Source organism: Micrasema longulum, unplaced genomic scaffold (genome assembly GCF_059751315.1).
Source record: "Micrasema longulum isolate JH-2025_06_02 unplaced genomic scaffold, ASM5975131v1 h1tg001335l, whole genome shotgun sequence".
NCBI lineage: Eukaryota > Metazoa > Arthropoda > Insecta > Trichoptera > Brachycentridae > Micrasema > Micrasema longulum.
The window spans coordinates 513300-538225 of NW_028278521.1; the positions used below are offsets into that span (position 1 = coordinate 513300).

The following is a 24926-nucleotide window of genomic DNA, read 5'->3' on the forward strand; positions in this document are numbered from 1 at the left end:
ATGATATAAGTTAGTATAAATATAAATCTCCACCAACAAGCCATAGAAAGTGGAATTTTAGTTACTTGTAAAAATGAATAAAAAATAATTATATATATTAACGTAAATAAAAAAAAAATAAAAGACTTGGTGCCTATTAGTAGCTCTCCGACTTTCATCAGGGTGGTTCTTTCACCCGCGCTGCGAGCATGAGTTAATGGATATTTCATGTTTATATCATTTAGATTTAAAATATTATCACTTTTAACTTCAACTTTATAAATAGCTGAAGCAGTTGCTTATGAATATTCTATTTTTCCGATTTGCATGTGTAATCACTACACAGCACCGTAACGCGCGGATGTTTTTGGTAGAGAAAGAAAAGTGTTAATTTAACCGTATCGTCGGTTTTTTGTGACTTCAAAAAAAAACTTTTTGAAACACTGTAAAATAAAACATTTGTTAGTGTGTAATAAGTTTATGTTCCTTTAATTATGTTTATTTTATTATAAAATCAAAATTTTGAATTAGTCAACTATATTATGAAAATCCCTCTTCTCCACTCCTCCACTCTATTTCCTCATCCCTTAACCTTCTTAGGAGCTCTTTTTTTTCTCATGTCTTATAAAATATATTATTTTTCTCTTTACTTTGTAACATGTTCACTCATTATATTTGTGAAAAACTTTAACTGGATGTATGTACTATTTTTGATATTTTGTATTCTTATATTACAACTGTTGTTTTTCCTTAATAAATAAAAATAAAATAAAATAAAAATAAAAAATAACTTGTAAAACTCCTAAATCCTAAACTAGCTTTTTTGGGGGAGAGTAAAAATTGTTATTACTTATTTGCGAATACTTAATAGCTGAGTTTTATTTCGATATTTTTTTTAAATAATGCAACACTGTGCGGATAAAAAAGATGTACACAAACATATAGATTATTTTATGTCCTAACAGAAAACGCCAAAATATCATTTTTGGACATTTCTTGAGTTTTACAAGTTAGAGTGACGACACAAAGTATTCTGTTGAAATATTAATAAATAAATAATAAGAACTTGTACTTTGTACACAAGTCTTCCCATTTCTACATTGTTCAACAGAAATATACAGGTTTAGGTCATTATTTTCGTATGGAAAGTGACACATATTTTTTTTGCGCTTCATAATACATTATCGAAGCAATTTTTTATTCCTTGGTCAACGCTAGCATTGTTTTAATTTGAATATACTTAACCACTCAACCCATTATGTAAACGTTTAATTATTTCTTACTATATATTCTACACTTTTATGACATGAAAAAAAAACTGCTATCCTAAGATGCATATTTTTATTGTTTTTTTTCTCAAATAATATTTCAACATAAGTTTTGTCACGGCTTCTTTACAGTTTTAATTCATTTTTATAATTAAAAGAGATACATTTAGATTTCATATAAAATAATTCAATTTAGAATGTCAACTCATTTAAAGCAATCGAATGAAAAATACATATTTTTTAAAGAATAGGCCAAATAACACAATACTTCTTAAACACATTAAAGTTACACTTAAGTATAGTGGTATAATTCGGATAGGAATACCATTCTTATATAGTGGTAGAATAGGGATGGAATTCCCATCCCAATTATACCACTTTACTTGGGCGCAACTTTACGCCGAGTTTATGAGTAAGGCTCCTCGTTAATTACGAATTGAAAAAAATATGCGTAAATTGCCTTGAATTTTGACATGACCTCGAATATTCGTTTAAGAGTCCTAACGCATTCTTCTATACAATTCAATTACTCACCTACTAATACTAATTAATAATAAGAACGTATTGATTAAATCATCCTTGATAAACAGAATTTTGATTGTGTATTTTTTCAAATTTATTTATCATTTTGAAAACCCGTCAGGGTTTTATGTCATGTTGTTTATATCTGGTGAATGTAGTCATCATATGCTTTTCAATGCTAATTATAAATTTGTCTCCTATTTCATTTTTCAAGTAGTCAGTAAATTCATTGTAGTGGTTAAGTCCATTGTTTAGTATTTTTTACTATCCTGCATTTGTTCTTGCTTTTTTTAATGTGGTAATGTTCTTTTTGTCTGTTATTATATTTGCGTATGTCAGAATTTTCTTTTTCTGTTATTGTTATACCATCGTCTTTTATATTTCTCAATGTAATATTGTGTTCAATTTTTATTTAGTATTTTATGAAAAACTGGCGTGTTTCAGTCGTAGGGGTCAAGTAGGGTTAGTTGTATTTTAGTTTTGTTTTTTTGTCTTTGTTACTGGTTCAGCGCAGTTTGCTTTTAACATAAATCTTTGTAAACAAGTACTCGGAACCCTCTAGGAATTATATCAAATATGAAAAACACATTTAAGGGAATAAGAAAGTATTGGCATTTGTTGGGTTTGTGATCAGAAATTGGCTAGATTGTGTACCCATAAGTCCTTTTCACACATGTCACGCCAATCCACCCGGCCCAGTAATTTTACAGGAATAACCCTACAAAAGGCGACACGTTGTATATGCGTTTGTATGATGAACGCGGTAAAGTTACCGGGCCGGGTGGTTTTGCGTGGCATGTGTGAAAAGCGCCATAGATACATTTTAAATATATTTTTTATGTGTTTTTACACTTTTATCTTAAAGTCTTTTTAAATATTTGAGTTCGAACCAATTTCAATTTACATCATCATAATATCTTTATCCGCAAACGCAGTGTATCCCGATCATTTGTTAAATGAAGGTTAGATACTCAGTCTTACGCTTCAGGTGCCAGTCCAGGGACAGTAAAAAAAACAGCATAGGAGTTGCGGTTTTTATTTTTTTATTATTTTACATACCTGTTTGTAACTTTGATAAAAATAATTAAAACAAAAAATTTGTGCAATATAATTTATTTATGTTTCAAGTCTTATTAAAAAGTTTGTGTTCCAAAGAAAATTATCATGGTTTTAAATAAAATTTTAAATTAGTAAATTTAGAGCGGCTATATTATCACAAATGTATTAACACTAAATTAAAATTTAATAACATTTTTTAAAACAAGAGAAATCTCATGGAGTTGGATCGTACGTTTTTAAATAGTTTTGCAATATTAAAAAAACAATTTTCATCCTGTTATCTTAATGTTATTAAATAAAATATTTGTATATTATTATCTACGTGGGCTTTTTTATCAAATATTGTTCCCACAAGATTAAACATTTTATTGCAATCAGTGCACGTTGGTGTTAGTTTCTAATAGCATGTGTCCTATCAGCACGTTAGTATTTACATGTTAGTGTCCTGACGAAAAGATAGGTACATCTCGAAACCAGTACACATAGACAAATCGATAAGTGGTTAATAGAAATATTTACTAACATCTATTATATTATTTGTAATTTGCATGCTGTGGACAGTAGTCAACAAACATTGTTGGCCCATTAATATTTTGTTTTGTAAATGTTTATGGATATTGATTTTAATCTGTTATTGTTCACAAATAAATAAATAGGTTACAAACTGTAAAAATGAACGAAAATTATTATTGTTTTAATTATTCTGGTGCTCAATCACAGATGTTTATCAAATCGAAGAAAAGTCCTTAACAACGTATACATAGGTAATTTTTATCGCGTCGGTAATTACCGACAAGTGCGGCCATTGTGATTGAGCTGCCAGTCGACTTCCAATATTTTATACACAAATATTTTAAAAGAAAATACAATGCAAATAATATTAAAGGTGTTTTTGCACTCAAAATTAACACGCTGCATCCCTTTACAATTTATATTTTATTAGATAATTTTGTATTTATCGTAACTACTTCTTCATGGCCAACCGTTCTGGGATGTTTACTTCATACACTGGTTTCCCTCCTTCGCTCACCCAAACCGAACCGTTATCAGCGTTTTTTAGGATATGCATCATGCCTTGAGCCACGTTATCAGTCCTGTAAAATAATTTTAATAATATTCATTTACTAATTAAATACATCATTTTTTATGATACGTAGGTTTGTAACACTAAAGATCTAGTGGCTTCAGGAATCAAACCTAGGACCTCAAGAATGGTAGACGAACGCATCTACCATTACACAAATAGGCGGACTTATCTACACTCGATTTTCTTACTCAGGATTTTTACCTGAGAACAGAAATCGAATCCAAAACACTCGTCCAGACTTCTGATTCTATTTCGCAAAAAGATATGTATCCATCTAGATACAGATTACTAATTGATAAAATTGTATATACATTCAAATATTACCTTTGATCTAGTTACACAGGTGTTCATTAAACCTTGTTACATCCGAAACCACAATGATCAGTATGAGCAAGAAGACATATTGGCACATTAAAATATTTTTTTAGAACGAATAAAATTTAAAAAAATAAAATTTCGAAAAAAGCAAACGGTTGCTTACTTCTGCAGGGCAGAAACGAGGAGGGGGAGAGGGGAGTCTGATACTGCGCCGCGCTCCTCTCACTTCTCCCCTGCAGAAGTAAGCAACCATTTGTTTTTTTTAAATATTTTTTTATTTTTTATTTCTTTGCATATGCTAATATGTTTTCTTACCCACACTTATCATTGTGGTTTCGCATGTGACAGGGCTTAAAGAACACCCTGTATAATATTAAAGTGCTAGTGAAAAAAAAAACGTTCCCTTACATAAAGTTTTTAGTTTGAGGCATAGGTGCGTTTTAATCTATATTTAGCTATAAATTTTACAAATTTGGCGGGTTCTTACAGTTGGGCAGGAAGAGAGCTCAATTCACGGTGACACTCGGAGCCCACATCCTCAGCCAACTGCCTTTTGCCAGCTCCAGTGATGAGGTCGGTAGTGGTCACTCCGGGGCACATCACTAGCATTCGGATGCCAGTCTTTTTGAAGTGATAGGGCATCTGTGATAAGAGAAAAGCTAATGTAATAACTGTATCATAAATTTGATTTGATATTTCTACTAAGCGGTGATGTTCTTTAATAATAAAGAACTTATATTTGCCATTCTGAAACTCGAATCAGAAAAGTCTAGACCATTATTATTACTAATTATTTTAATAATCCAACAACGACAAAATTAATAATAAGGATAATGAAGAGGTACAGAATAAACATAATATTATATTTATTTATTTTTTGTCCAGTTTAGTTCAGTGCCAAAAATCAACGTGGTTCAGCCAGATGAACCTCACCCACGTGATAAAGGTTTCACCTTTTTTACTTCACAAAAGTCAATTGATGGAAGAGTTGAGAAATGTGGATATTTTATCATGGGCAGAATGATAAATGTTACACAGAAGTGAAGTGGCCACTTAAAGCAGCCATTAACAGGTCATAAGCCCTGTTAGTGCCTAGACGTCAATATTCCCTTCTCAAAATGTTTTCCCTCTCTGTTGTAACAAACAGCATTTAGATGAAAAATATGACATTCACATATTAATACACTTAGACATGCCCTAAACCCCTTAGAAATAATGACATTTAAGTCATTCCCAAACGCTCTGTCATGCTCAACGCGTGTTTAGTCATTCTTCGACCGTCACTTAGGCGTGAGGTTATAACCTAAACCAAAATGCCACCTTGTGCCATAAAAGCGTGTGAAAACTTTTCGCATATACATTGAAAATTAATTGTGTAACTTTTCATTAGTGATTAACAAATCTTCATCAATTAATATTCAAATATAAATATTATTTTTTGTAAACGTCCAACTACGCCTAGCAGTGCAATAGCGAAGCTCATGGGTACAGTAGTGAATTGATATAAATACATTTTTAAATATTATAAACGTCAGTAAATATTATTTTTGCATTACCCAAAATCCAGTGAAAAAAAACATAGCGAGGTAAGATAGTACAGAAGTTAAGTATACCGTCTCGATATATACAGATGAAGATAGCGTTCATAATCGAGGCACAGAGGATGTGAGAGCACTCGCCCTTGCCTAACAGCCCGACACTTGTAGAACTTGGGCTCGGATGGCGATATTTACAAATGGAAATGAAAACACTCGCCCCCCATTTAGTAGCCTGGCTCTTTAAACGCTTGGAGGGTGAGAAACAATTAATGGTAATTGGTCACAATATATCTCTACGGATCGCAGTGACTTTTTGAGTTGGTTGGGCACTGACCCCATATACAAGAACGAGAATGAGCTATCAATAAAATACCTAAATTAACAAAAGTTAAATATTTGGTACATACCGCCCAAGACCTGGTGAGCCCAACGACGGCGTGTTTGGTGCCGACGTACACTGGACAGCCAGCCAGAGGAGCCAGGCCCAGGATGGAAGCGATGTTGACGATAGTTCCTCCGCGTCCTCCCTTCTCTTTGCTCATGATGTTCATGGCGAGCATAGTGCCAAATACCACAGCATTCTAGAAAATTGACATTTTTTTAGTTAAGTATTCGCCTGAAAATATTTTTCAAATTTTATACTCCTTCTTGGAACAATATTTTGAATATGTTCATATGTTTGTAGACGAGGGTTCCTCCTTCTTGCGAGTTATCGAGATTATCATAAATTATAATAAAACTGAAATGGATAACTATAGGGTTGAATTCAGTCCATGTCTGAAAACATTTGGACATACATTGGTACCTAAAATACCAGTTGTCAATCACTAATGTATTCCTAATAACAAATTCGAAATTAAAATTTTATTAAATTGGTTTTAAAGTTTGACGTTTTACACACCTACATGCGTAGTTATAAAATATATATACCGTATAATGGCATTAAACTTCCTTATTTTTTATTACAATTATATTCTTTTCTTTAAAATGACTCTCGGAAAGCGAATTTCCCGTGCAAAAGTTTTTTTTAATAAGTTCAATTACCGATTAAGATACTTCAAATTTTAATTCAAATAAACAGTGACGTATAATAAATAGATAAGTTACGAGACTTTACTGACATTATGCATTAATTCATTAAAACAAGCTTCGAAATAATCGCATTTATAGTTTTTTTCTTTCAACGCATTATTTCTCCCACAATTTTTTTAATTTTTTTTTTTTAATTTTGAAAGAGTAATTTTTATTACAGGCGTAGCATAAAATTGGAATAAACATCTTCTATCTATATTTTTAAATATTTTGAATATATGAAGACTGTTGACTTAACGCATTTAGTCAGTAGAGCCTCGCGTTATTTCTATACTACATAACTACATATAAGATTTGCCAAATATTGGGTTGACCTCAACAAGTTTTTTAAAAAAATAGACACTTGTAGCGTAACACGACCACAATCATTTATGTAGAAAAGAAATACGCAAGTAAAATTTACGAAATGGTGAATTAAAAAAAGTAAACATATCTTTATTTTTAATATACTTTTGCTGTTCACAAAAAATATTTAAATTATGTTATTTAAATATATCTAATCTAAATAGGAGTTTCAGGACACAATGTGTATGACGTGAGCGGTCCTGACATGTTTTATCACAAACAACTGACTCTATCAACATTATTCTACTTTACAATGCTTACTTTAACCAATTTATCGTCTTAACAAATAGAAATTACATAATTAATCAAAACAGTAAGATGCGTGCAAGATCCAAATTAACTAAGAATTATTCCCCACCATCTTACTGTACGATTAAATTCGAAAAATACATTTGTGATAACGTCTTGAAGTAACTTCTGTGAAAGTTTTTAACATGAGCCCGGAGCGGCTTCTGACATTTTAACTTGAATATTGTAAAAAAGAAACTAATTCAAAATTTATATGGAAAATGGAGGCACAAATCACCTATCATTTTCCACGCGCTTGTGACGTGTGTCTGTTTAATTTTGCGTCATTGCACATATAAAATATTTTCAAACAAAAAATTCAATTTAACTTTATAGGCAATTGAAGAGAATTTTGTTCACTGCCCTTTATAACTGGGGCTTGTTGAGATACCTATTGTTATAAATAAATTTATTAATTTTCATTTCAAGAGTATTCTTACGAAATTGAGGAGGATTTGCTTCTCCCAGAGTCCATCATTCATGATGCCTGCGTTGTTAATGAAGAGGTCCAAGGTCTTGAAGTCCGCCATGACGGTATTTACGGCCCCCTCGAACTCCCCCTTGTTGGTGACGTCACACTTGACGAACTTCAGCCGATCCTTGCCGAACTCCGCCCCCAGTTTGGCGAGCGTCTCCTCCCCAGCGGAGACGTTCATGTCCAGGATGGCGCATTTCTTGAGAAGAAAACAAAGAAAAAATTGTACCAATACTGATAATTTAAAATATTCAGCAAAATCACCAGTGTTTGCCATTGAGATATAATATATAGAGATACAGAGACACTTTATACAAATCCGAGCTGAAAAATCGTTCCCAAAGGGAAGGTAATGACCAGCGGGGGGAGCAAGTATAGTCACACCGTATCACGTCGACTTTGACAAGCAAAACAAGTAGTACAGTAAAAAGCACGGTCTGTTTACATCGGTCTACTGTAAGTTCTATTCAGTATGTCGGTCCTTTCTGCATACGTGTCACCTTTGTTTATCGTTTCACCATACTAACTAAGCAAGACAGAGACAGGAGATAGCTTACAGTTACGTTGTACGCATAATTAATACTTGTAACAACATATTATTAATAAATAAAACGTTTTCTCACATTCAAAGAGCTCTTTTAAACAAGTACCGTTTAGAAAAAAACATTACTTATCGGTGAAAGGTCATACCATCGCTTTTTCTATCTTTTCCAAGTCGATTTGTGCAGTATCTTAACGTACATATAGGAATTTTAGTAATTGCGAGGAGAAAAGTACCCGGGAAATGCTCGCAACAAACTAAAGTCCATTCTATCAAACATATGCCAATTGGCCACATGTTGAGGGACCATATTTCAAACGTTCGTGTTTACTCTAGTTATATACCTCAATGGTTTTTGCCACCATTCGTGTAATTTCAGTTGAGTAAAATTCAATTAAACTCACGAACAATAGTAAAACAACCAAAAAATTCAACTAATTAGTCAACAATGTATTTTCCTTCTTACAACAATTTAGTCAATAATTCATAGCATCTTCGCCGTACACTGCGCATATATAGCAACCAGCTTTGGCAGATGTATTCCCTCGATTGAACGCGAACAGACGGAAGTGGCGAAAAGGCTCTCTTTCGTCTACTTGACATTCCTTTTAGAAGGTTTGTAATAAAAAATAATATTATGTGTAACGCAAAAGCAAATACAATGTTTTTTAGAACAGAAATTTTCTGTCAAATAACGTATGACATTTACCATTTTGTTTTACTTTTGGTGCACATTTTTCAATTTGGACAAAACTTATGTGAAAACTTAATACATCAAAAATGTTAAAACTAAATACAATGTTAACCAGTGTGTAAATTGATTTCTCAAACCTCCTTATTTTCAAGAGAGGAGTTATGGACTTTATTTTTTTAGTGGGAGGGATTTGAGTATGAAACACCTTGATGATTTTCCGAATGTTTGAGTTTGCTATTTACCATATTGATGTTCCATATATTTATTTTTTTCAATTTTTTTTTATGTTTCTGATTGAATATAATATTTGTGGTATATCTGAGTCAACTAATTACTCGTCCCAAGTCAACACAGGAGTTTTAGTCCCATGGAGTTGGGACTTATGTCTTAGGCCTCCGTGGTATAGTGGTCAAGACGCTTGATGCACACACGAAAGGTTCCGGGTTCTATTCCCGGTGAGAACACAAAAAATAAATGTGATTTTTTTCAAGTCTGGGTGTTCTGTGATGTAATTCACCACTGTGATTAGGCCAAGTAAAAAAAAGTGAAATAAACTACTTATAAGTAAAAAAATACTAAAAATTATAGCTAAAATTATATATCATAAGCGCTGTAAATGCTGTAATGTTGTGTAACGGTCAGCGCTCTTGCCTACTATGCAAGAGGTCTGGGGTTCGATTCCCGACATAGTTTATATGAAATACTTATTTAAAAGGATGTTTTTTCACACTGGAATATTTTACAGTCCCCCCTGGACTGTGATGCCTGAAGCGTAAGACTGATCATCTTACCTGCATGTAAGAAAACTGATTAAGATATTTATTTAGTTATTTATTTTGTTCATTAACGCCCAAAAGGCATTTACAAAAAATAAAAATGAAATACATGCTAACATACTAAATAATAAACAGAATATACAGAAAAAAATTGTGAAATTAGTTAAAAAGGATATGATAAAAAGTTTTACAAAGTAAAAAAAAAACAATAATAACAAAGGTATGCAAGAAAAAACAGTAAGCATATAAACAAAAAATGCAAAGATATAAGCTTATGAAATAAATTATGTAAAGCAAACAATAAATAAAGTGTTACGGTAAGCAAGAAAGACATTTTTAAGTTAAATTAATAAACAAGCAAGCATATATTATCACGAAAAAATAAGAAATAAAAATATGTTTCTATGAAATGCGTATTTGCCAATACTACAATGCAATTTGATATAATAGTAAAAAATAAAAAACAAGTATAAGGTAATAAAAATAAACAAGTAAGTATTTTTTTTTTAATTTATGAAATATGCTGCGATTGGTATACCAATGCAGTTCCCTATCCACCATTAGATGCGGAAAGGGAATGATTATGATTTTTTACTTACCTGCACTTCAATAACTAACTGTATACCTATTTAATTTTTTTGCTTTCAACTCTTATAATTTTTTTAACACATTTAATTGTATACCAAGGGCGAATCGTCAAAATGAGCGATTATGCACAGCTTACCATTATATTTAACTTTCGATTGTTTTTATGTAACCATGATTATGGGGAAATAAATAAAATATTTGCTATTTATTATAAATCACCACCACTGATTATATTTTCCTACAAAAAAATATCTCTGGAGTGCGCCTATCGCCCAGCCCGTCCTCAATAAACGATAAAACTTGCCGATTACCTCAGCTTATTACTCCATACAAAAAAGTACACTATATTTTACGTATTCGACACAAGTCAGCTTTTTTAGTACTAAAATCGAGTTGTGGTCCTGTGGCTAGTGTCTCGGACTCACGGACCATATGTCTGTGGTTCGAATCCCACTCTACCCCAACTTGATTCCCATTTTCTAATAGTGAGTTACTTGCAACTCGTTAAAAATGGCCCTCAAAATTTAATATTTGGGTAAATCATAAGAACGCAAATATTTCTTTATAAAAAAAAAAAAACGCTTGCCGATTACAAATATTATTTGAGGATTCTCTATTTGGAAACTAGAATTTCAAACATTATTTCCGAAGGTCTATTTTTCTTTGATAGAATACCATTGACATATTATGTATCACATATAACATGTGGCCTTTGCAGTAGCCGTTTTTGGCATTATTCATTTAAAAATTAATCGGCCAGTGCTCAGCGTTGACAGTTAAATCATAATGGAAATATCTGCAGAATGTCATTGTGGTATTTGTTCGTAAACATTTGTACAATTATTGTATAAAAATAGTGTAGAACAAAGCTGCGTTTATCGCGTGGTAAATAATAATTGTTGTTTGAGTCGATTTTCACAGAACAACAGAAAAATAAGTCATTTATAATTACATTACTTACATATTATGTACATAAGTAAATATGTAGGTAAAATAAAAATATGTAGGTAACAAAATATGTAGGTACAAATTAACTATAATTGTTTGTACATTACCTGTAAAATAAATCACGGCTCGCCACTGTTGTATACCTACCTACTTTTATGTGATACTTTATCTTTATTTATGTATATCTGTAAAGCATAATGTAATTTGATATTTTAAATGAAACTATGTTTATTAGATGTGTATTATTAGACTTACTATTGACTTATACCATGAAACACTTAAATTTTGATTTTTTATCTGTCATGTAAAAGCTCCCTGGGCGTATATAATAAATAAACAAATATATAAATGTGTAAATCACTGAGCTAACAAAACAGAAGTCAAAAGTAAGAACGGTAATTATAATGAACTAATTTTTAAAAACGAATCCTCTTTTTCTATTACTAATAAGTGTACTCTAAGCATGTTTTTAATACTTGAAACATACGACTATCATTGAATTGTCACCACAAAATATGTAAAATGCAAATACTCACTGCAACTCCAGCCTTCAATAACTCCTTCACGTAACTGACGCCGATTCCGTTGGCAGCTCCGGTGATAATGGCAGTCTTTCCTTTTAGATCCATCGTTTATATTGTTTGAATTCGAATTTCAAAATAAAACAATTGAACAACAATTTCGTTCTATTACCGAGAGACGTCTTCGGATAGCGGACTCACTATGGCGGTGTAGCCAATCACAGGTGGTCTTTTATACGCGGGCTGGGATTATCTCTGTAAACATTCACCCACTCTACAAAAATAATATAAATAATCAGCAAATGGGAAAAAGTGATTATATGAGTATTTTATTCATTTTCATTTGCGTTTACAAACATTTTTTCAGCATGGTTACATACCGTAGCAACATATGTAAAAAAAGTCATTTAAAAAAAAAAATTTAAAGAAATATATAAAACTCACTCCATCCTAACTTTCACTGTGTATTCGTCGATTATTGTAAATATTTTAAAAACTATAAATATTACAAATAAAAACGTGGTGTATGTAAATTGTAGAACAAACTCTCGCTCTAAACTAATCGCATTTTGCTGCATTAGAAAGGTGGAAACATTAAATTTGGAAAAAACATATTTTATTTTTTATTTACATTGAGAACATTACAGATCCAATTCATTCTCAATATATTACAAAATATACACATTAGGTTTATTAAATAGAAAAGAGAAAAAAAAAGTCTTTAAAATGTACATATGTATTACAATTTGGAAATTGCCCTCCTAAGCGAAATCCCACTGTCATAAAATATATCGACATCTGAGGCGATGCGATTGAAAAACACGATTTCTCTACCTACCATCATAACTATTGGCAGGTTGGTTCTGCATCGGGGTAGGTAGAACAACCAGGTTGCCTTTGTCGAAGATAATCAGGGACAAATATATCAAATTCATTTAGAATACCGGAATTATGTATGCGACCACGAATGAGTTAAAAAAAGCGAACACCTAAATCAATATCCCTTCTCCCCAACAATGATTGGTAGCCCAGCATTCCTAGTAAGAAGTCCGTCTGGAAAAGCCACGGGTAATATCCATACTCCCTGAGATACAGATAACGCAGTATTTTTTTCTGCACCATCTCTATCATTAAAGAATATGTGGGGTCATTTGGCGGCCAAATGATGGAACTAAATCCCTGGTGACTTCTTACCAAGGAATTATACAATGTTTTCAGAACCTGAATATTTGAAAAAATCTTAGCATTTCTAAGAACAAATCCATGAATTTTAACAGAGTTACTGCATAATGGTATTATATGTAGATTAATGATAACTTAGCGTCAAACAGCACCCCGAGATCCCTGGACGTCGACACTTGTTCAAGCTTTACTCCATCCATAATATAACGGCAATCAATTGTTTTGGACGCTCTTGTGTACGACATGACATACATTAAAGAACAGTTTGTTTCGTTAACTCCATTGTAATATATTTCGAATGTCATACTGAAGTTTCAAACATTCCAAAGGAGTTTTTTATTTCACAAAAATAGTCGTCAGCAAACAATAAAAAATTTGGAAAATTTTATTAATTGCTAATGTCATTTGTACACTTTTGCACAAAAAACATTCAATGAGGAAGTTCAATGCTACTGGAAATGTGAAACTGTTTTTTTTCTTCTTGAGAGCGGTAAAAATAAGAACATTAAATTGTACGGCAAAGTGTCTTGAAAATGTGTAATAAAAATAATTTAAATGCTTATAATAAAAACTAATTACTTTGGACGACGTTACTAGTGTTTCGAATCAACCAATGATAGAGTGTTGTGATAGATTTCTGGTTTATGGCAAGCTAACTCACCAATCGGCAGACTCACCGAAGAGAACTTGTGATTTCACACGCGGAGTAATACGATACATAAAAAGTAATTTTAAAAAAATTGCATCAATATTTATGTTTGAAAATATGTATACTTTTATGAAAAATTCAAGTTTCTTCATCGATAACCTGTATTTGAACATGTCTAAAAAAAATATAAACGTAATCTATTTTTCATGCAGAAAACCTCATTTTACTTTGTAGATAAAATTTAAGATACCTATTGTAGGAGTTATGCGGACCCAGGATTTTTACAAAAATGCAAACGAAAATGTGTGTATTTGTGTAAAAATTGTAACTATCTTCGTCGGTATCCTGTAACGGACAAGTTTTAAATAAAAAAAATAATAAATACGTGTATTTTCGTTCAGAAAATTCGATTTTACTTTATAGACGTTATCAACTATGTCGCTAGAAGTTAAAATCTGCTATTTATCTGATCTTTTAATAGCAATTTTGTTTTTATCCCCTAATATCCAGAATATGCTGATTAGTTAATTCGTCACACGACTTCTTTGGGATAGATCTTCCGGCTTTTCGTAGATCTCTTTAACATTAACACAGCGCGGGATAAAAATGAATTATACGTGGTTTAGCTCGAAATCTTACATGTATGTTGATGGTGTTTATGAATATATTGTATACTATTATTTTATTGCGTTTGTTTGTCTTTGTTACATAGTCTTATGTTATTTTTGTACAGTTTCTTATACACATGTTTATTCATATAACTGTTGTAATTGACTTAGGCCGTATGTATATTATAAATAAATAGACGATTAAAGATAACTCCTGTTAATTTTACATTGTAAGTATAATACATTATACTCGTAGGTATTACAGAAATTAATTTCACTTGAAGGAAAAAAAAACACTTTCAAATAATTTCAGTAATACGTCACATTTTTAATTATCTTCTTATTTTTACGTGAACTTAGACTTAGATCTTAGATGGACGAAGCATTGCACAATGTATGGTATATTTTTTTAGGTTATGTATATTTTTTATTCTTGCTATGAATTTGCTAGTTTATTGTTTGGCACGACCATTAATGTGAAAATATTTTTCTCGAATAAAATCTATTAGAAGATTAGATACAAAACTGTTTGAGTAAGCCATTTCCAATATAAATTATTTTGAAAACAAAACTTTGTTATTAGTGTTATACAATTTTATTATTTAAGAAGAACACTACTACAGTTTCGGGAGAGCACTCATCCTATCAACGGGTGATATAAATAGTTTTTAATAATAATTTATAATGGATTGCTACGAAATAAATGCCGATTCTATTAATAATATCATTTCTAAAGTAATCAATTCTTCTTTTTTTTTTCCTCATCCGCTCCTAAGTGAAGCATGCGGACAATACCGGACGCCTTCAGGAGACCCTATTGCCATTTGGCCAGCCACCACTCTCACCTACTCCCACGTCAATCCAGCGTCCCTTAGTTCCACCGAATAAAGCCAAAAGATCGTCATTGACAGCCTTCCTGGACGGCGGTGGCCCGTTGATGTAAAGAAAAGGCAACTTGGGTTTAGTTTCTTTTGACGCATGCGCGGCGCTTGTTATAGGAGGCTGCGTCTATTCTCGGACTTCAATGTTAATTATGAAATCAAACCACCTCATGCCTAATATTCTCCTCGAGCACTTATTCTCAAAACTCAGAAGTTTGGTGTTTTGAGCTTTGGTACGGTGCCAAGATTCGCAACCATATAGGAGTGATAGCATTATACAAGAGTTGAACAATCGGCATTTTGTCAACCAGTTTCGAGACAAACTCGCCTCTTCATCAGGACACTAAATGCACTGACAGTAAAATAGTAAAAGTAAAATTAATTGAAATGTTAAACCAAGTCAATGATTTTAATATTATTAATACCTATGTTATTAGCAAATTTATGTTTGTATTTTTAACGTAAAATTACTAATATTGTTTTATTTATTTGTTGCATCCGCGTGATTTTAGTTATTTTACAATTGTTGCGTAGGAATTTGTTTTGAACACCAATATCTTACATACATCATCTTCCGATTTTTTCCAAAAATTTCATTTTATATGTCATTACAGTGGCAATAAAAGGTTATCAATAATGCTTTTTCGCGATACGAAATACTATAATTGTCAAAAAAACGTGTGAATCTCTTACTTGAAAAATCTCTCCTTAGTGTTTTTAGTCGTGTAAACAAAGGTACTAAGTACTACTATAAAATACATTAAGGCCCATGACACAAACTAGCGCGCCACCGACGCTAGATATTAAATATACTTACACAGTCCCACATCCTGCCTTATCTTTTTCTAAAATTTTACAATTCAACCCGACGTGCGTCCAGCTCAAAGTATGTCTCCAATCTTTAGATTGGAGACATACTTTGACATATTTTTTAAAATATTATTATTTTTTCGCACTGCCTCTGGCCATGTCTATCCAAATTTCTATGAAGACAAGTGACTCTAGAGGTTAGAAATATTCCCAAAGTTTGATTGAATTACAGTGAAAATTAAATTCTTTGAAGTAGTTTTAATGTATTACTTAACTTAATTCATTTGAGATTATAAAATTATTTTTGAATAAAATTTCTGTAACAGGTGCACGGAGCATGGCAGAAAATGCGTTTTCGCGTGTTTTTACTTTTATTTTTTGCATCTATTTCTCATAGGATTTTTTCAATTTCAATTTGAAATTTCAATCACCACCAATATATTATTATATAACAATTTCAATACTCAACTATCCGTATAAAATAAACAGCTCGATTATCAGTAATAGTGCTTCTGTTGGAATGATACGAAGTAATAATTCAAATATCTTACCCTTGAGGCCCGGTTTTCTAAAATATCTATCAAACTTCTGTACAAACATTCAACCGTTCTTAACGATAATTGCATCCGATTTTGTCAATTTATGATCACCGGTTGTCAACCAAAAATGTTTATTAAAATTTAAATTCTAGTGTTCATTTCTATGTATGTTTTTCTAAGCATTATTCCAAATTTCAGTGTGTAAAGTATGTCAATATATTTTTTAATTCATTTTTTTCACATTATGACAATAATTAATATTAAAAATAATGCGACCTCACTTGGGTTACCCGTGCCGAGGACTCTTAGCAATATACTTTCTTTTTTTTACATGTGAGAATATACAAAGACGACTTAACATACAGATAGAAATAACAAAATGTTAAGACAGTTTTAAATACTACGTATTTATTTTTATATTTAATTTCTGTATACCTTTTTATTTATATTATAGAACACACAATAAAAAAACAAAAACATAACATAAACCACACATTTATGGAGAAAGTGATTTAGTATTGGTTTAAGCGAATGGGACCATTCATTTTACTTCTACTCAGCTGCACTATTATTTTTTTTTTGGCCTTTTTTAACTTTTTCTCGTCACTAATTGTTTGAATGGACAGTGAAAGTACATAGGTCATAGATTTTAAATACATAAAACTCAAAATCCCTCTGTCTGAAAGTGGTATTTGTTTATGTTGTCTTTGTGTAGAGGATCTAGTGATTACATTATTTGTATGTGTTATATTGTTGGGGATATATCTTTCGTTTGAGTAAGAATAGTTTTTGAATCTATAAGCTAGTATTGTTTTAGCGTATAATTGCTTTAGTGTCATTAGTTGTGATTTGTGGAATATTTCTAAGATATATAAGATGCTGGTAGGACAATGACGTTAAGTACATTTGTTTTAGTTTTTTTTTACCTATTACTTTGTGTATGATATTTTCCTAATAGAACATTACGTAAAAAATGATTAAGAATACTGAATTATATGTTAGGAATATTTACATATCGCAAATTAATTAAGTGGAGAACGATAGAAATAATTAAATAACAATGTGTCAAAACATCTGTCAGTGTCAAATACGGCATCGGCGCCGAAGATAACGGATCGTAAATCGTAATGGATGTTGTTAACCAGTCGAAATCGGGTAGTAACCGTTTGACCATTATTTTAACGAGTCGTAACTCTACGAAAGTTTATCCCTACCGGGCCTAAGGGGGGAGGGGGGGGGGTTTCCCGGGTGGCATATTTTTTCAATAACTTATTGGTTAAAAATCATATTTATTTAATTTTTTGCATAATCCCATCCTATATTTTGAGAGTTTATCAAAATTATTACAGTATTTTTTGGCAAATTGTTTCAATAATAATTCTACTTGTCTTTTCTTTCCCCCGTACAAACAGAAAACCATAGAATTAAAATATAGCAGAAGGTGCGTAGAATCATGTTTGCATATATCGCACTGTTTCCAAAAGTCTGACATCCCGCCTGCACGCATGCGTGAAGTCACCGCGTAATGTTACCAGACCGCGAACAATATATGAATCATAATACAAATATAAGTTTTTTTTTGTAATGTTCTGTTATGTTTTACCACAAAATATATTTTTCCGACTAAACTTTTATCAGACAAACGTAAAAAAAAAGAATAATCATTCAGTAATTAAGGAAATTAATACCGTTTAATATTATGCTATGGTTTATTAGTAGAAAGCTAGGTAAAACAATTTATTACTCTGGCAATACTGACAAAATATATACCTTGTTTTATTTGACAATCTGACAGACGGTAAAATAATCGAATTCATAAACATTATTATTTGTGAATTCGCTACTTACACATAAAATGTGATTCCACTTTATTCCCTTTTAATCCCAGCAGTATTTTGACACTTCAAACGACACAACACGGCATAGTTGAATTTAAATCGGCAGTTGCGTACTAAGCGACGTCCACTGAGTAACTAATGGCCAAAAACGTAAAACTACTCATTTACGAGTAGTTTAGTCGGCATCAGTTTCCGGACTACAATAATACTATGCAGAAAAAAAAACATTACAATTCATCGCCCTACAGTTAAATAATCATTGATATGTTGATCAGTTTTCACAAGTGCTTTTTGCTATTTGGTCGCATTTTTCCAGTCATAACCAGAAACATCCGGATTTCGCGCTTTACGTTTTACACGCATTCTCCCTCTCAACTCCCAACTGTAGCGCCTCGCTAACGAGTAGCGATATTTTATATCAGTGGTGTTCAACGTGTCACAGCGAGAACAGCGTGATGCTATATAGCATACTCCTGCTACAGCTTTTTATGATAAAATGTATGAAATACGCAGAAAACTTAAAATATTATAAAACAACTATGACAATCTTAGCAATTTTTTTAGGGTCGTGTTTATAGCATTTTAGCTGGGGTACTCCTCGCACCTCCCTCAGAAACTCTCGATTTTTTTTCATTTTCGGACTTTGAAATATTATAAAACGCTAAAATCGGCCAGTATATTAGTATTATAAATTAGTTGAACATGGTATCAAATTTACTTACGTATGTTTAACCGGCCCTTAAATATTTACTTTAATACATTGCAGTTGGTTGACATATCAAAAGGTATTTTACATAAATAGTGATAGATATTATTATTTATTTGGGTTTTTTTTCAATGGGAAAAATTTTATAGCCCACTATCTTTAAATAATTAAACTGATTCAATTGTATTTTTGCAGTCTTTGTTTTTTAATTGTGGATTATTAATTAGAACATAATATGCCTTCGTATTTACTTTCTGTAAAATCACTTAAATAAATTAAATATGCCTACCGGTTACAGAACATGACTTTTCCTTTGTCAAGGCTTAAAAATAAACTAGCGCAAAATATTTTACATCTTACCAAATAACAAATAGATTTCTAAAATTCATCATTTGCTAACAGGTGTTAAATGTATTTAATTCTGGCAAAAAAATCTCTGAAAAGGAATAAGGGATGGGTAACAACGACGGACTGTTATTTAAATATTCGTTTTATGATTTAAATTGTGTGGTTTCTAGCTTATTTTTAAGCATGAACGAGAGAACTTGAGTTATATTCTGGAACTGGTGGGCATATTAATTTATTTTAGGGATTTTACAAAAATTTAATGCTTAGTTATAAAATTCTACGCCAAAAATCATAAAGTTAACGCATCAAATATTAATTGTGTTTATTAGTGGTTACCTACCTCAGATTAGTATTTTCGAGTAGATAGAAAAAACTGATAAATTATTAATTTTTAGTAGTGATCTACTAAAAGGATATTATAAATCTATCTGACATGCGTAATGAGGTTTTTATATAAATATATATATGTAATACACTATTAAACTAAACCAAAAAAATCAAAGACAAAATATATCGTATTATCAGCGCTATGATTTTTTAAAGTTTTGTATTTCTGAAATTACTCCGCGTGTGACGTGTCAAACTCTCTTTCGCTTCTTCGCGGTGAGTTCTGCCGATTGATCCATTGACTTACCATAAACCGGAAATCTTTCACAACTGTTTTATTGTTAGATTCATATGAACTCGTGGCGTCGTTTAAAACATTTTTAAAAATAAAAAAACATTTTTATATCCAAATTCCTGTAAGGCTGAACTTCATTATCATATTATAATCCTGTTACAATTCATTAAAATATGTTTTATAAATAATTTATTTAAGACGAAGATAAATAATTCGCGTTTGGTCTCCTATTATTTTTGCAAACGTTCATAATATATTAATTTTAATGTGCGCGCGTTTTTATGGCTAATTTGTTTGTTAGAATTAATTATCTCAAAGATAATAATATGAATAAATTAGTAATACTACGTAAATATGTTTACATTTAATTAGTAAGGAATCGAAGCAAAGTTTCCCATGTCAATATTATTTTTATCTCGTTAATCCTTTGGGAATCCCTTTAATTCTAGTTCTGTGTTTCATATCAGGTCAATTACTTTTGTATCTAAGTAAACCACGTGAACATGTTAGTTAACTGTATATTTCCAACATGAAATTATGGAAGACTAATTTGCATATATTTTGTAATGCAGAGTTACCTGCCGGCATATGTGTGGAGCCTAAGACATCATCTTACCTTCATATATGATCAAGATACACTGCGGTTTTTGTACCAATGTAGTGCCCTATGCAGCATTAGGTGCGGAAAGGGAATGATGATGATATGTGTGGAGATTATCGTAAATACACACACCAAGAAATATGTGCGCCAGGGGGACGATTACAATCCGAAAATACGTAAGCTATACCCTCTCTATTAAAGTATTGATGAAGATAAATTCTCCCGAGCGATAACGAAGATACACTATCGACGGTATACTCATCAACACACTGGAATCATGTGTGTACTTTCTGCGTTAACACTAGCTGTCTAAAAAAAATGCATTTTATTGACATCTCGTGACATTTATTAGTACTTTGTCGCTGCTGGTAAACAACGTGAAAACACGGGACAGGGACACAACGCATGATTATTATAATCACGTGTTTACACGGCTCCAGGATACAAAGCACAAAAAAATGAGTGAGGCCCTGTATATGTGCGAACATTGCAATGCGCAATGTGACTCTCCATAAAGGTCAATGTTGGCAAAACTATCATACAAAAATTAATTATTTGATTGTTTCAAATAAATATGAAAAGATGGGAATTGATTTAACCCAGTATTTTCATAATTATGACACTTTTAAGAAACCCTTCACAAAGCATGAAATTTCACAAATGGGCCGGGCACCGGGTAAATTCTGTGTGTATTCGGCTGGTACTCAAAGTGTTAACAGTGTTTGTTTTATTAAATTTTAAATCGTTTTTGTGTGGCAAATTTTTATCACAGAATACATATTGAATTTTAAATTTACATTTCTGTTTTTAATGCTGTTCGTCATCAAAAAAGAGGTAAACTGTTGTGCATTGGGAAGGACTTACACATATCAAACAAATATATATTGACGTCTTTCAATTGTCCTTTATATTTTTTTATACTTTTTTTATGTTCTTTTTATTTTTTTTCTATAGTGATACTGTTAACGCTTTTTACAGGAATCAATACAAAGTAAAAAATAAATCCCGGTGCGCCTCGTGGTGTAATTTTTAGCGCGTTTGCCTGCCAAGCAAGAGGTCTCGGGTCGATTCCCGACATGGTTGATATGAAATATTTATTTAAAATAGTGTTTTCTCGCCAGAATATTTCATAGTCCCTGGACTGGTACCTGAAGCGAAAGACTGATAATCTTATATTCATGTTACAAAAAAATGATCAAGATACGGTGCGATAGGTGTACCAATGCAGTTTCCTATGCGGAAGAGAATGATGATGATGATGAAAAATAAATCTAATAGTGAAAATAAATGTATTCAAAATAAAAATAAACCTTTTTCAAATAAAACAATAACATCATTTTATATTTTTAATTAAAAATAATGTTCTTTTATGAGCCAGTCTTTAGTATATTTTTTTTTTATTTTATGACTAAGAGTATTGCAGTTTATTATTCTACCCTGCTAAGCATAAAAGTTGTAACTGAATAAAAATGCGTTATTATTATTTTTTTGGTGGGCTTACATATTTAATAAGTCATTTTTGCTTCTCAAATAAAAGATATTCTCTTATAAAAAACAAAATAAAAAATGAATCTGGTCAGAAAAGCATAAAACGGTAATCTTCTGTAAAATTTGAGACTCAGCAGATGCGACTTTCAGCCTTAGCAGGTCAAATTTTCCCTTGGTATCAGATTGCAAATCTAGGCACAACATAGTGAAGGGTTCGCTTTCTATATTTGTAATTCGCATCAATATTATCACAATCCTGTCAACTTACCTCAGTTTCACGATATACGTAGTTCGCGAGATAATATTCACAATGAAAAAAAATATTAAATCATGTCTTTAAGCCTCCATTCAAAACTTATATCGATTTAATTATTTTGTGTTAATATTTGTTTATCCTTTTGTTTCAGGAAAAAATACAAATGTCTCGATATCCTTATTCATTAACAGAGTGGCTGCAGTGGACGAAAGCAAAGAGGTAATATTTTATTTTAAAAGCTAATTATCCAAAATCGTATGCAAAACGAAATCCTTAAAATCGTCGCGTAAAACCATATCAAGAATAGACCATTTTGTGTATACCAATACTGACACAGCTTCATAGCATTTTCGCTTTTTGTGTAGTTAGGAATAATTTTACCAGTTTAACTTTTACTTACACATTGTAATAATATCAAAATATTTTTTACCTATTTTAATCATGTTACATACTGCTATTCTTATATATTTTTAATTGTTTTGTAGTATTTGCTTGATATGTTATAATAATTATACGTACTCGTATGTAAATACGTGCATAAAAGTAAAGAATCATAATCGCATGTGACGTAACTTTTTTAACAATATTTTGAGAATTTCAAAATAATTTTAAATAAGTATTGGATTTGACCTTCTTCGAAGTCAAAGTTGTTTTTTTTTCAAATAATACAATATGTCACTTCTAGTTTACTTAATCTATAAGCGCTTTTATGCTTGAGGACATCTACATATTATCTAACAATGTTTTTTTAATAATGTCTTATTTTCTATTGCATTATTTCAATAATGATGCAACCTGATTATATTTTGCATCATATATTCAAATTGGTCATTAAAATTGCATTAATTAGATATTTTAATAATTAATTGTATCGATTCTAAATAGGTGTCAGTAAAAATAATATTTACATTGTTTTTCATAGTAAAAAATGTCTCAAAACTCACTCAACAAAGGTTGAAAATTGTACCATAAATATATCTAAAGAAAATCGAATTGAATTGGGTTGTGGTCCTGTGGCTAGTGTCTCGGACTCACGGTCCAAAGGTCTGTGGTTCGAATCCCACTCTACCCCAACTTGATTTCCATTTTCTAATAGTGAGTTATTTATAACTCGTTGAAAATGCCCCACAAAATTAAATATTTGGGTAAATCATAAGAACGCAAATATTTCTTTTAAAAAAATAAAAAAAGAAAGTCAAACTTTAATTTTAATGATTTTAAAATGTACATTCCCGCGTAGTTTAGATAATGTTTTACGTAATGTAAATGAAATGTTAATATTAATATTGAAATTTATTGCTGTTGCAATGTTGAGAGGGAAAACTTTTTTAAGAAGGGAAAATGAAAGTCTAGGCATTTACTGTGCTCATGACCTGTCATTGGTTGGTTTATGTGGCCACTTTACACACATTACACATTAACTATTCTACCCGTATTATTTTCTTTCTTAAGATTCTTATGAACTAGCTGAATAAAAAAAAATCTAACCTTACAAACATTGCTATTTTGTTTATATTTTAAGTCAATTAATATTTTTAAGTACACGTAATATTTTTTATTTACTTACAAACAATTTGAAAATTCTGCTAAACATTATTTGCTTAATTAGTTGGAAGAAAATAATGATTTTAATGAACGCGTAATATTTTTTACTTTATTTTCTTAGAAAATAAAATCGATAAATTATTTTACATGTTAATTCAAGTAGGTAAATTTTTTTTTAATGAAATAATAAAATTCATATGTATTCATTCAAAAAATAATTAACATGATTTATCTTTTTTTTAATTATGCAAACAGAAAACAAATTATCACAAAATGTGTAATGAAAATGATAATACGCTATAAAGTTGCAATCAAAACTGCATGTATTCATTTTATTGTGCATTCTAGATAAAAGCAATCTAGTTTGTAAGCAATTAAATACTTTTAATGATCAATGTAATTCAATCAAAATATAAACATTTTGGTTTGACCTCAGACCAAAATTATCTGTAAATTATGAATTATCAATCAGGTAAAATTAAACTCTTATAATGCATAAATTGAATAAATATGTCAGTATAGTGTATTAAACATATTGATTATTTATTTATTTTATACGTTAACGCTGAAAGAGCATTTACAAAGTAGAAACCTTTTGTTACCAATTAAAAAATAGCATTATCATATTGTTGAATGAAAATGCGTATAAATATATAACCATATCATTTTTTTTACACTAAAATTGGCAAAGGGGCCCAATTATTAGAGCGGTGAATTACAGCACAAAAAATCCAGGCTTAGGAAAAATCACATTGATGGTTTTTTGCGATCTCATCGGGAATCGTATCCGACGCCCTCCAAGCATAAGACTAGA

The 24926-nt window shown here is 31.1% G+C and overlaps 1 protein-coding gene and 1 long non-coding RNA gene across 2 annotated transcripts in view; one reads left to right on the forward strand and one right to left on the reverse strand.

Annotated features, from left to right (window-relative positions):
- The window catches only part of LOC148275843 (uncharacterized), a 104756-nt gene extending 81879 nt beyond the window's left edge, over positions 1-22877 (forward strand). The window contains exon 3 of the long non-coding RNA XR_015823928.1: positions 22719-22877. This is a non-coding gene — a long non-coding RNA (uncharacterized LOC148275843). The remainder of the gene's footprint in view (positions 1-22718) is intronic.
- LOC148275845 (15-hydroxyprostaglandin dehydrogenase [NAD(+)]-like) lies at positions 2867-12246 on the reverse strand. The gene is made up of 5 exons (XM_088235123.1): positions 12055-12246; positions 7937-8170; positions 6179-6352; positions 4721-4875; positions 2867-3922 (listed from the first exon to the last, which is right to left on the reverse strand). The coding sequence occupies exons 1-5, from the start codon at positions 12145-12147 to the stop codon at positions 3793-3795; spliced, it is 786 nt and encodes a 261-aa protein (XP_088091249.1). The 5' UTR covers positions 12148-12246; the 3' UTR covers positions 2867-3792.
- Positions 22878-24926: the final 2049 nt, after the last annotated feature.